Below are 15,394 nucleotides of genomic sequence, written 5' to 3' on the forward strand. Positions count from 1 at the left end.
ATATATGAAATTCAAAAACAAACACATATGGATAAAGTGATATGAATTGGCTAATGAGTGAGATATATAAATGGATGTTTAAATTTTTTAGTGTTTCTTGTTCAACTTAAACAGAAATCAAAATTTGATAAAAAAAAAACAAAGAAATCGAACGAAACAAGAACAAGGAAATGTTATGAATGAAGGTGGTGAGAGATAGACTTTAAAAGGTCAAGAGGATTTTGTAACATCGACCACAGGATAGACTGGAGTTTTGTAACATCGACCACCTTCTACTGCTTCGATCAATCTCTCTCTCTCTCTCTCTCTCTCTCATTTCAATTTCTATTTTAGTCGAATAAGAAACACTAAAAATCTTAAACACTCGCTTATATATCTAACTAATTGATTCAGCTTCAATTTCATACGTGGTAATGTATTAAGTAAGTTTTTGTTAGTTAATTGAAGAGCACAACCACAGGGTAGACGGACTTTCATATTGAGACAAAAAAAAGACCAAATAAAAGATGAAGGGTATATTAAACAAATATTTGATTGTTTAGGAACCTTAAAATGTCCCAAAACATCCTACTGATCATGACATTCCATTTTAAGATTATGCGTCTTGATTGGGGAGTGAGTCCACACGGGACGGACTTCCAACTGGGAATCAAAAATATGAAAAATAGAAATACATGGATTAAAATGGATTAATCCTTTTAGTATTTAAGGTATGTAATCGTTGATTTGATATAAGTAAAATTCTTTGCGGCTGCTTCAATGATGTAAACGATTTGCTAAACCTCGTGAAATTATTGTATATATGTGTAATTGATTGCTTATCTTCTCTATTTCATTTATTATTCTCATTGAAAATATATTCTATAAAACTCCTTATTCTTTTGCAAATTGTTTTCGTTTTAACCCTTACGCTGCGCGGTAGATTTATACATTTAATTAAGCACTACTTATTAGCAGAATTTTCATTTCTAGAAAATAATGATTATACAAATACACTGTATGTGAATCCACATGCGATCCCTTGAGCTGGTGCTTGATTATTGTTGCAAAAGGTAAATACAGAGAGTAAGCTCCTCCTATTTCCATGGTATATTACCAAAGGGATCCTGTTATTCCTGAAGAAAAAACCTGTAAACAACACAAAGTTGCAGTTTCTTGAGTGTATATAAAAATATCTTCGGCAACTCTCATTTGATTAATTTAATATACAAAGCAAAACGGACTGCTTGTTCACGCTTCAAACTCAATAGACATTCGCATCCAGGGTGCGAGTCTTGCAGGGTGTCTTAAAGATAAGTTAATATTATGTTGGACCTTCAGATATTTCACTCAACATGGTCTTTTACTCGAAAAACGAATACTCAATAATAAGAAAAGCTTATAGTGCAATTGCATTGAAAACAACTCGAATGAAATGCTCACCCTTATAATCAACACCAAGGCCACTTAGCATCTCTCCACTTGAACTGACGTTCCCCGTTATCTGTGTCAGCGAAATTTGCTGGGCAAAGCTCATCAATTTGTGAAGGTTTGTCCTTGTCTGCTGCCGGTGCTCGACAACACTGAAGCTTTTGATCACGTAGTATCGCGTCTTCCCTGTATTTAGGGTTACTATACCTTGGATGTTGGATGAACTGTACATTTTTCCACCATAGTTTGACAGCCTACATGAATATATAGTGAAAGAGTATCAACAGACGTTTTAAAAGTTCAAGTTATTCGGAATCTGTATTAGAAGCTGGTTTTTGAAATGCCCTAGAATTATCTAGTAACAAACGAGAAAAACTGTAAATGTTCCTACGTATAACGGGAACTATTACAGGCTACAAATAAGACTCTACAATTAGTAGCTGCTCAACTGACCACTTACATGCCAATATATCCATAGCGCAACTTTATGGGGCATCAACCAGAAGTAGAAAGCATGATCTGACACCAAGAATGAAGGGATTTTCTTAGCTTTCAATGTAGCCACAAAATAGTCACCAAACTCAGGGTGCTGAACTGAAATATTCACAAATAAATTGTCCCCTGGAGCATTTGCTTTTATGTGCCAACTTCCCAACATATCCTGCAATTTTCTCTCAATGTCAAGTTTCAAGGAGTGAAAAATCTCTGTTCAGGTAAAGATCAAACACGTATCTTAAACAAACAAAAAAGATCAAACACTCAAATTACATCAAAAGTTATGCAGTCAGTTGGGTTGATCCGATGCTTATCCCAATACCAATAAGTTCAAATTCTTTGTGCCCTTATAATTGAATTGATCTATGTATTCAAATAGCTCCCCAACAGCACTTGTTTTATCATCTAATAGCCGAAGCTGCTCAGTAACTAATAACTTATTCACGCAGCCCAACAGCCATACCGAGTTATCTGAAGCCAATACTTAAAACTAATTTAAAGAATGTTGCTATACACCATCACTAGATGGAGTCTCTCTTCATGATACCGAAAACTAGTAGCTTAATTATTAAATAAATAACCAGATTTTTTTATTCTGGATATTAATCCATGCTATAATTTATAATGAAAGTACAGTCCTACTCATTGCCTAGTCCAAGTAAAAATCTCAAGGCTATATAGACAAGTAAAGTTGCAGCATTTAATAGAATTCTATTGAGAACAATAGATATCAAAGAATCAATTGGATTGAAACACATACGAAAAAAAATACGAATAACCAACATAAGTCAATTACTAAGAGAATCGAAATAAAACAAATTTAAATAAAGCAATAAAAAGTTAACCGATGAAAAACATCACATACCATAAAAGGGCTGACGTGCAATGGTTTTGCCACAATGTCTGAGTTCGGATCGAAAACAAATGTGACCCTTTCTCCCCACGGCGTATTCGTTACCTATATAGCACAATCAATTCGAAACATTAACAAACTAGGTAGCACAAACACATACACGGGAAAACAGAACACTTGGACACAGACATAGCGAAACATTGTAATTTTAAGGTTTTCTATGTAAAAGAAATGAAGTTTCGTGTTCAAAACGACAAGTTTCCGACATATAAAATTGCGGACTACAAACCTCAGCAATGCACTTGACCAAATTCTCTTCTAAGTCATAACAATAATACAAACTCAACGGATTTTGGTCATAGCCGACGCTTGGAGGAATAGTCAACAAAAATCTGCAAAAAGTCAACATTACATAATAACAGTCAAATTACACCTAATTTTCACAGATTCAAGTAATAATACATTAAATTAATTCAATTACATACACTGGTCCGCCGGTGTCTGCAATACGGCGAGCATCATCACCGGAGAGGTGGTCAGCTGGTGAAGAAGCAGAGCTATCGAGGTCAAACAGAGCGTAACTAACGGAGTAACGAAATGCGTGGCGAACGGGGTGGCGGCGCTCATGCCAGACGGTGCCTTGGTAGACGGAGACGGAGTCTGAGGGAGGTGGAGTGCGGAAGAGGAGGCGCGTGAGGAGACTGCGGAGGAGGAGGAGGACTGAGAGAGTGAAGGAAGTGAATGAAGTTGATAAGATGGAGAGGAGGAGATAAAAAACTTCCATTGCTCCGCCTCTGTTTATCTTCTGGATTTGGTTCGCTTGACTTTCTTGAAGAAGATTTGGAAATGGCATGAGAGACTATGAATATTTATGGTCCATCACTTTGACTAGACGTTAATTTTTCAGGTTCCAAGTTGCATTTTTAAATTATTGTTTTGTATTTATAAATAAACAAAATAATTTGTGATTTGATAGTTAGTTGTATATTACTAATTTTTAATAAAATACTCTCTCCACAGTGGCGGAACCAGAAGTATAAACCGGGTAATCGAAATTTCCAATAAAAATATATAAATATATTAAATAAGAGTGTTATTTATTAAGTTAATTATAAAAAATAGAGTTAATGTCTACAAAAATCACGAACTTTATATATTTTTTTATTTTAATTACGTAATTTAAATTTTTTTATTTTCATGCACGAACTATCATTTTTTCTCAAATTCATGCACGATGTTAAGGTGACACTAATTTATTGTTGTAAAATGACCTCCACCTCGCCGGATTACACCAATGGAGCTGTGACACCTCAGCATCGTGCATGAATTTGAGAAATAATGGTAGTTCATACATAAAAATGAGAAAATATAAAATATGTGATTAAAATGAGAAAACGTGTAAAGTTGGTAAATTTTTATAACATTAACCCTAAAAATATGATGGAAATTGTATTTTTCTCAACATCCTTCTCTCTCTAAAATTTATTCTCTCCTTTCTCTCTAGAAAATCTCTCATCTTCTTCACTTCTTTAAGGATGGAAGAAGATGATCTTTCGGCTTAGTGGCGGATCCAGTAATTCATTTCAGCTCGGGCTAAATAATACATAATAAATAAATTCATTTGCATAAAATTATGTAATAAAAAAACAAACAATAAATATTACTTACATTAGTTTCGATCAATACGAAGCAATTGTAGTCCAATTTCTTTTTTGATTTTTTATGAATAAATTAAGAGGAAAACATAAAAAAATTAGAATTGAATAGAGTTATTTCATAATAACACAAATAAATTAATTTATATAAATATTTTTTTTTAAAGGCTTAACCAAAGTTAGAGGTTGATTGATTTTAGAGGAGAATTTGAAATTAAAAAATTAAATTATGATATTTAAAAATTAGGTCGTAGATTTTGAAATTAGGTTAAAGAATTTGATTGGAGAATTTAGAGAATAATAATATTTATCTCAAATTCCATAAAACAAGAAAAAATGAGGAATTGAATATAAACATTTGTGATTTATAAATATTAATTAAGGAGGGTGGTGGGCATTCTTTTTATTATGCTGGAAAGTTTGAGATTGGCTAGTTCAAGTGCGGCACATTTATAGAGAAGCGAACTTTGCGGCGGACCATCTGACTTCAGAAGGAAGCGGAGAATCGATTGGATTGGTGGAGCACGACGGCCCGCCGGATAGTCTTTTACCTTGGAAAGTGCATAATCGTCATGGTGTGTCTTATGAGAGAAGCGTTGTAGCTTGAGTTTTCTAGGCGTTTGCCTCTTTCCCTATATCAAAAAAAAAAGCATCAGTCCCGTTTCATATGTTCTGTTGTAAAACAGAGCAGACGAAACAAGGGGCCAAAACGGCGTCGTTTTGGCCTCTTATTTTTTTAATTAAACTGAGGCCAAAAATGACGTCGTTTTGGCCTCTTCAATTAAAAAAAATAGAAGGCAAACAACCTTCTTTTTGCGTGTTTCAGAAGAACGGTGGCGGCCATGGCTGACTTTCACTCTTCAATGAAATCAGCCCCTCAAGGCAGCTATGGCTGGCTTTCAGAAGAGCAGCGGTGGTCCTTAGAAATTCTGGCGGCAGCCCGTGTTCAAGCCTATCCGAGCCCAAGGCTAGATCCGCCCCTGTTTCGGCTAGCCAGAAAATCCTCTTCTCTCCGCCCATAATACTTATTATTATAAATATACTATTTTTTTTCAATAAATCCTTGTTAAAATTTTAGTTTTTGTTTGAGTCTTTATGTTGTTCATCTTTGAAGAAATAATAAAGTCTTTTATATCCTCATTTGTTTATATTTTTTAGATTCTCAAGAACATTTCGTGTTTGTTTGAGCTTTCGATTCAAATTCTTGTAGATCAAAAAAATGGTGAGGTTGTGGATCTAACGGATCAAGCGGTTCGAAGGGCAAATCGGAAAAAGGAATCATTTAACACCCGCTCAAAAAAATCGTTGTGTTTAAATTTCGGGACTCAAATTTTGTTTTTTCTCTATTTTTTCGATTTTTTATAGCTTGTGTTTGAATTGTTGCTTATTATTTACTATCTCAAAATTACAAAAAATTATATATATGACTTTTGTTATATGATTTTCATTTTTTGTAATTTAATCTTCATTAATGATTCTAACTTTAGACAAAATAATAATAAAAAATAACATAAAAATAAGATAAAAAGTACACGGAGAATTATAAAGTGAGAGGTGAAAGTTGAATAAACTAGTTTTTTTTTTGGGCTTTGTTCATAAATGCTTGAATTAGATTTGGTCTTTTTAAAAATACTCTTCTACTAAAACATTAGCACATATACTCCTTTTTAAAAAATCTGTCTTCATCCATACCTCTTTTTTTCAACCTGTTGCTATTTTAATTTTCTCTTCTTTATTAATCATTACCCACTGAATTTGTTTTGTCCAATTCACTTCACTTTTATCAAACCAATATATGTAGTGTTTCTATTAAGTGCTAACTGTTTTATTAATATAAATATTTAATATTTTTAATTATTCTTTTGGTCAAATCAATAACCAGCACTTTCTCTTATTCTTTATTTCTCTTATTTTTTAAACATCAACTACTCAAAATTAATTTTTTAAAATTAAAAGTTAAATTTTCAAATATGAAATATAACAATTTCAAAATATAAAACAGGTTAACTTTTATAAAAATATTTTTAAATTTAATTGTTTTTGGTATTATTGTTAATAGAGTGAAAATATTTAATTTTTAAATTCTATATAATAAATTTAGTGATATGATAAGACATTTAGAATTGAACATTTGTCTTTCATATTAATACATTTATCACTTTTTTTAATTTTTTTTTATTAATATTTTATTATCTTATAAAGTCATCATATATTGACACCTCTTATCTAATAATATACTTGTCAATAACATAGTAATTTTCTATCTTTTTTATTTATTTTTAAACATCATTTATTTTATTAATATCCTTAATCAAATAAAAAAATATATAATATTTTTAAAATATGTACTATTTATTTTTATTCTATATGTGTGCAACGGGAGCATAAAAATTGAATTATATTATCTTTTATCTTTTCTTTAAAAAATAACTATCGTTGATATGATTTTTTATCTTTTAATTTGTTGCTCTTTCGTTTCTTTTTGATAGTTTTTCAGTTGCTCGTGTCGTTTTATTTTCCATAAATTATTATAATTATATTTTTTTCAATAATTCATGTAACAAAATGACTTAATCATGAGTATCATTTTAAATATAGGGAACAAAATATTTTATATCTTTGTATACTTCTCTTTCTTTGTTTCTTCTAACGCTAATAGCTAGGTTATACTATTTTAAGTGTTTAACTAATGATGTTAATTATTAGAAAGTTGCAGTTAAGAATGTCAAAAATACATCGAATTTACCTTGCATATTAATATTAAATTTGTGATAATTTATTTAGAATGACCTTTTTATATATAAATATAAGTGTGTTATATAATAATAAATTAAAAAAGATGGATGCAAATGTAATTTTAGAATCAACATTGTGTAGGTTTATGTCTCATTTAATTTTGATTTATTTTAGGAGTATAAAAGTTATAAAGATAATTTATGCTCTACATTTATTTACATTGCTACTTAGTAATAGTAATCAATAAAATAGAGTAAACAATATTTCATACAATAAGCAACCAATAATCAATTAACGATTAACCAACGAGCAACCAACGACCAACAAAAGAACTACCAAAAAACAATCATTCATGATAAAACTTGTTGGATACTAATTTAGTCCATTTATATAGTTGTTTTTACATAGTTTATTAGAGCATCTCCGATGATACTTTTTATTTTAAAGAGCATATTTAGTGAAATAAAGAGCATCTTTGATATAAAGAGTAATATATTTAAATTTACTCCAATAGACTCTCTAATATTAACTCTTTATTTTATTTTTATTTTATAAATAATATTAAAAAATAGAAAATATTAATAATATTAATTTATTTATTCTGTTTTTAAATTCAAAAAAACAAAATATTACATTTCAAATAAAAAATAACCAACTTATTTTAAAATTTGAAAGTCTGTCTTTTTGAAAATAAAGTAGAGTGAAAATGGCTCTCCATATGTAGAGAGCCATTTTCGCTCTCTTCTTTAAATTTAAATTTTAAAGAGTCCATTAGACTTTAATTTATTGATAATTGGAGATGCTTTTAGTAGTTTGTTAGTGACTATTAATATATTTAAAAAAATCATGTCTTTGTTGTATTTAATTTTAAAAAAAGAAAACATTCATAAACTTAAAATTTAAAGAAAAGAACAAAATTTTGACATAATTCAAATATATAAATATTTGTCTATATGTTTGATAACAAAATAAACATATCAATTAAGTTTAAATTTAAAAACATAAATTTTCCTATCTTTTATTACTCTTATTGTTTTTTTTTGTTAATGTCACTTTAATTTTTATTATGTAATAATAATAATAATAATAATAATAATAATAATAATAATAATAATAATAATAATAATTGTTATTATTATTTAAATTGAATAACACATTACTAATGTTGATATAGAAAGTAGTGGACTAGGGACCCACACATTATCATTAAAAAATGTTAAAGCAACCAATAATATTGTTAGTTGTCAAAGTGAAACAGAAACTACTTAATTGTTGTTATAAAAAGGCGTAAAAATGAAAGAAAAAATAGAAAAAGGAGCACGCTTGAAAGCTGAAATTTTGGAAGAGTATTTATACAAACTTTAAAGAAAATGATGTACAGCGCGTCATTTCCTCTTTTTTTTTTCTTCTAAAAAGGCCAAATGACCAAAAAATATCAAACCTTTTATAAAAATTTCATTAAAGTTTAAATTTTTTAATTTTATTCAACTTGTTTTAAAATCCATAATTTCTTTACAATAATGTTCAACTATATAAATTTGCTCATGAAAAAAATAAAAAAAAATCTATAGAAAAGGCATAAAATATATAAAAAGTAAAAAAGATATTTTTGAAATTAAAAAACTAAATAAGATTATTTTGGGAAATAAAAAATATGAGATGAAAAAGGATCCAAAATCTGGATAGCATAGTAAATAAATTTTGAAAAAGGTACTATGAAAAATTTCCTCTAATAACTTTAGTCTGAATTAATTTTAAAATAAAACAATTATTTAAAAAAAACTAATGAGCTATAACTCAAATGGTATAAGCGCTAGGCAGCAAACTGCTAGATCGTGGGTTCGATTTCTCCCACAGGCGCTCCCCCCTCCCCAATTATCAAAAAAAAATTATTTGAAAAAATAAATAAAAAACAAGGCATTTCGAACAAACCGATTAAATAGTTGGTTTGATTTAGTGTCGGTGTGAATTATACTTTAGTTTGAGGTTAAATTTGATGTTTACTCCCTCCGGTCTATAATATTTGTCGCATTTGAAAAATTATTTTGGTGCATAATATTTATCACTTTAAAATATCGAGAAAACATTAATTGTTATTTTTTCATACTTGTCCTTCATTAATTTATTAAAAAAAATACAATAAACAAGTAATATTAGTAGTTATAAATGTAAACAAGTTTTAATACTACATGATTAATTTAGTAAATAATTATAAATTAAGACATATTAATTATTTTTTTATTTTTTATGTTAAAATCAAATGCGACAAATATTATAAACCAGAAGGAGTAACGTATTTCGATTTGGTCAGTTTTGGTCGACTTCAGACCGTATCTGCACCTTTTCCGGTTCATATGCAACACCCAACCCCTCTACTTTGCTCCCGTGGCACGTGATGCCACATATGTAACTTCAGCATGTCTTTAAATCCTCATCAGAGTTTTTGCCATGTGGCAAACAACACGTCAGTAGGCTATATTGTAGTTTATGTGTAGGCGCATGCAGCAGATAGAAACCCCAACTCACATTTCAGGTATTAACGAGCTGCTTGTTAGGGCTGGTTGGTTCAACCGTCCCATGTGGGTCACCAACGACAGAAAGGCAACACACAGGTCACGTGCGTCTTCACCTACATCGCAATCCACTATAACCAAACTCAACAGCCAATCACAACACTCCAACAAGTCAAACTTAAAATCATATTTACAAAATCACCCTCAACTTAAGACGTGGCAACTTTACAGGAAAAGCACACGATGAGGCCGCGATGCAGAGAAACACAATAAGAGAGAGAGAGACGAGGGAGCAAAGAAGTGGCGATGGAAACAAGGTGGAGAAGTGTCACTGAGAAAATACATAAAAGAAATCGCCAAAACGTTGCCGTTTAGCTCTTCCTTCTTCAAAATCTCCGCCATTTTTCTCCTCTCTCGTTTTATAAATCACAGCTCCTCTCTCTTACTTCACCTTGAAAATTCACTGAAAATCAAGAGACAATGGCAACAATACTGCAGGGATTAGGAGCAGCAACGGCATTAACGCCGTCAAATTCCTTAGATTCCAAGAAATTTCAGCTCATTTCTCGTAGATCCTTCTCAGGTACACTTAACTCCGTCCAATCTTGCTTTAATTTTGCTTTAATTTTTATTCTGATTGTTTTTTGTACTGTTTAATTTGAAATAGAGAGAAAATCGAGCCTCCTTGTGGTCAGATCTGAGGGAAGGCTCACCGCCGGTGATTCTAGTTCAAGACGTCGCCGGGCTGAGCAGTTGATTACCAATGCTGTTGCTGTAAATCATTCTAAATTTAGTTTCTCTTTAATTTATGTTATATTTTATAATTTTGTAACTGATTTTTTTAATTTCACTGCTGTTTTTGTTTTTTGGTTTGTGTAGACAAAGCCTGAGAGTTCTTCTGTAGCTTCTAAATCCGGGTATGCTTCTGTGCTCTCTACTATTATATATGAGAATTTGAATTGTCTGCACTCTGTTTGCATGGATCCTTCAGAAATTCTTTTTTTGACTGTTTATAGTGTGAATTAGTCGTTAGCGAAATGTTCTTTTAAAAGCGGAATCAAGCGGAATTATTTGATTGAAGTTAACCGTGCCTTTGTATAATCTGCATATTGAGGAAATTATTTGATCGACAGTTTCTTCTTTTTCTTCAACTTAAATGATAGCTCCTGTTTTAAGGGTTTTGCTTTGATTTATCCGTGAGTTTTAAGGTAAATGCAAATGAAGCTTCGATCACTAATAATAATAATAAAATGATGCTGTTGCAATGTGATTCTGAGTTATGATTAGTATAAGCCAATGACATCAAATTGGAATATTTTTTTAACTTTAATTGGAGATTCTTTTCTTAAACAAGTATTGACTTAATGACATAAGGATGGAAATGGTCATGTTTTGCTATAGTGAACAACAATAGGATGGCTAAGGCACCTCTAAGTGCATCAAGAGGTTGTGGGTTTGAACAATGCTTCCGTAACTAACAGCTAACAATTGAGACTCTAATGAGTCGATTACCATCTTTGACAAAAAGAAAGAAAACAACAATAGGAAAGTATTGATGTTTCTGCCTGAGCCCAGCCAGTCCAAGTTGGATCTACTTTGTCTCACAAGGCCCAACCATAAACCAAACAATTTTGAACTATTTGTGCATTTGATGAATGTTTATGAAGTTGATTGATTGATTGCTAATCAATGAAACTTAAGAATAGTTTTGATCCCCCAAGTTATGAGTTTATCTGTCATAGCAATTTTAATAAATTATGAAATGACCTAAAAAATTCAATCTAGATGTTGATAGGCTCGTCATCTTAATCCTGAATCTGATTTGTTTTCGGATGGCCTGGATATATTTAGTTCCTGTAAGAAAGAACGATGCAGTGGTATATATGCTGTGTCAAATCATGCTCAAGTGTGCGATTTATCTCTAATTTTTATAGGCTTGAGTTTATGGGTCTAGAGTTATCATTTTCATAATTAAGTTTTCTTAGTGCTTTTTTTTTTAATTCATGGCTCATGTACTCAAGTGGAATCTCATTTTATGATCAGACACGAACTTCTACTTTTTGAGGCCCTAAGAGAAGGACTGGAGGAAGAAATGGACAGAGATGCCACTGTTTGTGTTATGGGTGAAGATGTGGGTCATTACGGAGGTTCTTACAAGGTGACGAAAGATTTAGCTATTAAGTACGGGGATCTCAGAGTTCTTGACACTCCTATTGCTGAAAATTCATTCACCGGCATGGGCATTGGAGCTGCCATGACTGGCTTGAGACCAATTGTTGAGGGTATGAACATGGGGTTTCTCCTTTTAGCTTTCAATCAGATATCAAACAACTGCGGTATGCTTCATTACACATCAGGCGGCCAATTTACAATCCCCATCGTGATTCGTGGACCTGGTGGAGTTGGGCGACAACTTGGGGCTGAGCACTCACAGCGACTCGAATCATATTTCCAGTCAATTCCTGGGATCCAAATGGTTGCATGCTCGACGCCCTATAATGCCAAGGGCTTGATGAAAGCTGCAATCCGAAGTGAGAATCCCGTGATACTTTTTGAGCATGTTTTGCTGTACAATCTCAAAGAGAAAATCCCGGACGAGGAATACATATGTAACCTTGAAGAAGCCGAGATGGTTAGGCCTGGAGAGCATGTCACTATTCTAACCTACTCGAGAATGAGATACCATGTAATGCAGGCGGCCAAAACATTGGTCAATAAAGGATATGATCCTGAAGTTATTGATATCAGATCATTGAAACCGTTTGACCTACACACAATAGGAAACTCCGTAAAGAAGACACACCGCGTGCTAATTGTTGAGGAGTGCATGAGGACTGGCGGCATTGGCGCTAGCTTAACTGCAGCTATCACCGAAAATTTCCATGACTATTTGGATGCTCCTATTGTATGCTTGTCTTCACAAGACGTGCCGACTCCCTACGCTGGGACATTGGAGGAAGTGACCGTGGTTCAACCTGCACAAATCGTGACAGCGGTGGAGAAACTTTGCCAATAATTACAGTAGCATGAATACTATCGCCTTTGTGGTAAAAATTCTCGTGTTTCTTTCTATAAATTACTTTCGTTAGTTTTTATTTTCTTATCTTTCTTGAAGTGGTTTATTTAGTTTGACACTTTTTTTTTGGCAATTCTCTGTTGTTGAAAATTGCAGCACCCGTCTGTGTTGAGGCATTGTTCTTTTTTATGTTTGCAGTGACTTAAATATATCATGTAACAGTTTATTGGTAGATTTGTGGAATCATCATCTCTGACATTAGGTCTTCTAATTTAGATTTTTTTTTTTAAAATAACTCTTATCCTAATTTGTCTGGGTAACCCATGGTTTAATAACTATAAGGGCTTTGTTTATTTTGCTTGTGTTTGATTCTAAGACCTTGATTTGTGGAAGAAAACATCTAATTTTTCAATTCCACTTTGCATATAAATCTGTATCTTGAGTTTGAATGTAGTATGATTTGAAGTTAGATTATCTTATTACATTCAAAACTTATAGAAGGTATATTAATGTATATTAAAAAAAAAATCATATTCCAGTATGCTTTGAACTGTCTAATAAATGATGCCATTTCAGATGCATAGTCAACCAGGGTTATGTATTCGGTTCAAATCAAACTGAATCATTTGTTTTAAATCAAACCAAATTGAATGTATATGTATGAAAAAGTTTAAACTGAACCAACCACAACAGAATAAGTTGGTTCAGTTGATTCTTTGTTTTTTCTTTTTTCACTTTTACTTGTATTAAAACTCAAATGAAACTTTTTAATGTCCGAAACTGAATTATGCTGAAAATTTATTTTATAGTTTGTAATCGAATTAAAATGAAACAATTTTTCGGTTCGGTTTTTTACTCACACCTAACTATACCTACAAGGCCACAAGGAGTTTTGATTAATCAAAATGTAGGCTTCTGATCAAAATAAACTAAAAAGAAAAATGGAAACTCTAGGAAAGGCATCTAATAGTACTTTAATAGAGATGAACCAATTTCCTGCCACATTAACAAAAACCAAAATGATCAATAAATGGACTGGACCAAAATCAAACCCAAAATGATCAATAAATGGATTGGACTGGACCAAATCAAACTTTAGGTATGAATCTCTCCCACTCTTTTGTCTTTTGTATTTGCTAAAGAAAGAGACTGTCAAATGGATATTTAACCTTATATAAGAAGTTCTGTTTATTTATTTTATTTGAAGAAAGGCAAAAGATGAAATGGATCATGGGCTACAGATTTCCACATTTTCCCAAAGTGGCAAGCTTTAAGTTGTGTGTTTAGCCAATTGGCCTAGTTGAAATATAACACTTGCCACAAAGACTAAGTTTGTGCCTTTATATTTAGGCTTAATTCATTAAAAGGTCCATATATTTTTAATTTTTATTTATTTAATTTTTTTTAAAATTTATTATTTAGACTCCTGTATCATTCGTTTTTCATTATGGATTCTTTGTGAACAGGAATTGTTATTGTGTAGTTCAATCGCTTTTAAGTAGTTCATAATTTTCACGTCAAAAATAAAAGCACATATACTTTTAAATTTTACTTACTTGGTCTCTTTTTTAAGTTTTTTTTCTATTCAATAGGTCTTTATATATATAAATTTTTATTTACCGATCCCTTTTTAAGTTTGATAATGTGACTTATTTTGTCAATGTGTCGAGTTAGGTAGATTTTAAATTTAATTTTATGCCGTTTTACAGCGTGTGATGTATGCTCCTTTTTTGTCCAAAAAATTTAATTTTTTTAAGTAAATTAAATATAAAAACTAAAGACAAAAATTTAAAATGACCAGAAAAATTATAAAGATTTTAAACTATAGAAATCTAAAGATGGGTGTTGGCCTCATATTTATGACAATTAGTTGCTGATTGTTCCTCCTTGTATATACAGTTACTATGGGAGCAGTGATTGATATGAGCTGAGAGCCACCACTCCTTCACATATCAAAATATTATTATTTTTACCACTAAAATTAAATTTAATGAATTCTAAATAAGATTCTCATCTCTAACCAAACCTAAAATCAAATATATACATACCAGTTGATTATTATCAGTTCATCAATGTATCCATTGTAATGCATAATGCATTCTTTCACAAGATTAAAAATTACTATTATTACTTCTAAAATTAGGTTAAAATTATTCTCGACATTTTTTTTAAAAAAAAAACCCTGAATTAATATGAATTCCATGTCAGAAGAAAAACAGTGAATAACGTAGGTGCATTGAATAATTCCACTGTTACGTACTTTCAATACACAATTTTCCAATTATTATACATTATTATTACTATTATAATAATAATAATTATTATTATTTTACGACCTCCAAATATATATAATATATGTGTATATATAATATAATAATATAATATAGTAGCAGGTAACGAGCAACTGTCAATAGAATGAATGCAGCAAAAAAAGAAATGAATGTGAATTTGGTCCCAAACATGCATAAACATGTCGATCAGAATCAATCACTTTATCTGCATGTGTACCTGTTTCATACAAGAACATGCCCATGTGGCTCTCCTTTTTTTTGCAAGTTGTAATTACTCAACTAGGGTTTTATTTTTTGTTTATTAATTGCATATTTATTACGGGTTTAATCAATTAATTAAGTGCATCATTTATAAAAATATATTCCTACCAAGTTTCTTTATTCTATACATTCTTGCAGAACACAAATCCTTTTCAAGATACTAT

General features: G+C 31.1%; 2 protein-coding genes across 2 annotated transcripts; one reads left to right on the top strand and one right to left on the bottom strand.

The window, feature by feature from the left end:
- Positions 1-857: 857 nt before the first annotated feature.
- On the bottom strand, positions 858-3,641 carry LOC126683494 (uncharacterized). The gene is made up of 6 exons (XM_050379406.2): positions 3,244-3,641; positions 3,048-3,150; positions 2,771-2,863; positions 1,871-2,071; positions 1,423-1,664; positions 858-1,128 (listed from the first exon to the last, which is right to left on the bottom strand). The coding sequence occupies exons 1-5, from the start codon at positions 3,609-3,611 to the stop codon at positions 1,431-1,433; spliced, it is 999 nt and encodes a 332-aa protein (XP_050235363.1). The 5' UTR covers positions 3,612-3,641; the 3' UTR covers positions 858-1,128; positions 1,423-1,430.
- Positions 3,642-9,948: 6,307 nt separating this feature from the next.
- On the top strand, positions 9,949-12,921 carry LOC126681287 (pyruvate dehydrogenase E1 component subunit beta-3, chloroplastic-like). Its single transcript, XM_050376804.2, has 4 exons — positions 9,949-10,245; positions 10,330-10,436; positions 10,542-10,579; positions 11,706-12,921. Exons 1-4 carry the CDS (start codon positions 10,143-10,145, stop codon positions 12,676-12,678), a joined length of 1,221 nt encoding a protein of 406 aa, XP_050232761.1. The 5' UTR covers positions 9,949-10,142; the 3' UTR covers positions 12,679-12,921.
- The last annotated feature ends 2,473 nt before the right edge of the window (positions 12,922-15,394 follow it).

The sequence above is a fragment of the Mercurialis annua genome, linkage group LG5, assembly GCF_937616625.2.
Source record: "Mercurialis annua linkage group LG5, ddMerAnnu1.2, whole genome shotgun sequence".
Classification (NCBI taxonomy): Eukaryota; Viridiplantae; Streptophyta; class Magnoliopsida; order Malpighiales; family Euphorbiaceae; genus Mercurialis; species Mercurialis annua.

Bases quoted from the DNA above. Each gene is read 5' to 3' on its own strand.
- LOC126683494 (XM_050379406.2), bottom strand. From the start codon at position 3,611: ATGCCATTTCCAAATCTTCTTCAAGAAAGTCAAGCGAACCAAATCCAG. The intron at 3,151-3,243 runs GTATGTAATTGA...GACTTTTTGCAG, and splicing joins GCAGACACCGGCGGACCAGT to ATTTTTGTTGACTATTCCTC. The intron at 2,072-2,770 runs GTATGTGATGTT...AGAAAATTGCAG, and splicing joins TGCACGTCAGCCCTTTTATG to GATATGTTGGGAAGTTGGCA.
- LOC126681287 (XM_050376804.2), top strand. From the start codon at position 10,143: ATGGCAACAATACTGCAGGGATTAGGAGCAGCAACGGCATTAACGCCG. The intron at 10,437-10,541 runs GTAAATCATTCT...TGGTTTGTGTAG, and splicing joins TGATTACCAATGCTGTTGCT to ACAAAGCCTGAGAGTTCTTC. The intron at 10,580-11,705 runs GTATGCTTCTGT...TTTTATGATCAG, and splicing joins TCTGTAGCTTCTAAATCCGG to ACACGAACTTCTACTTTTTG.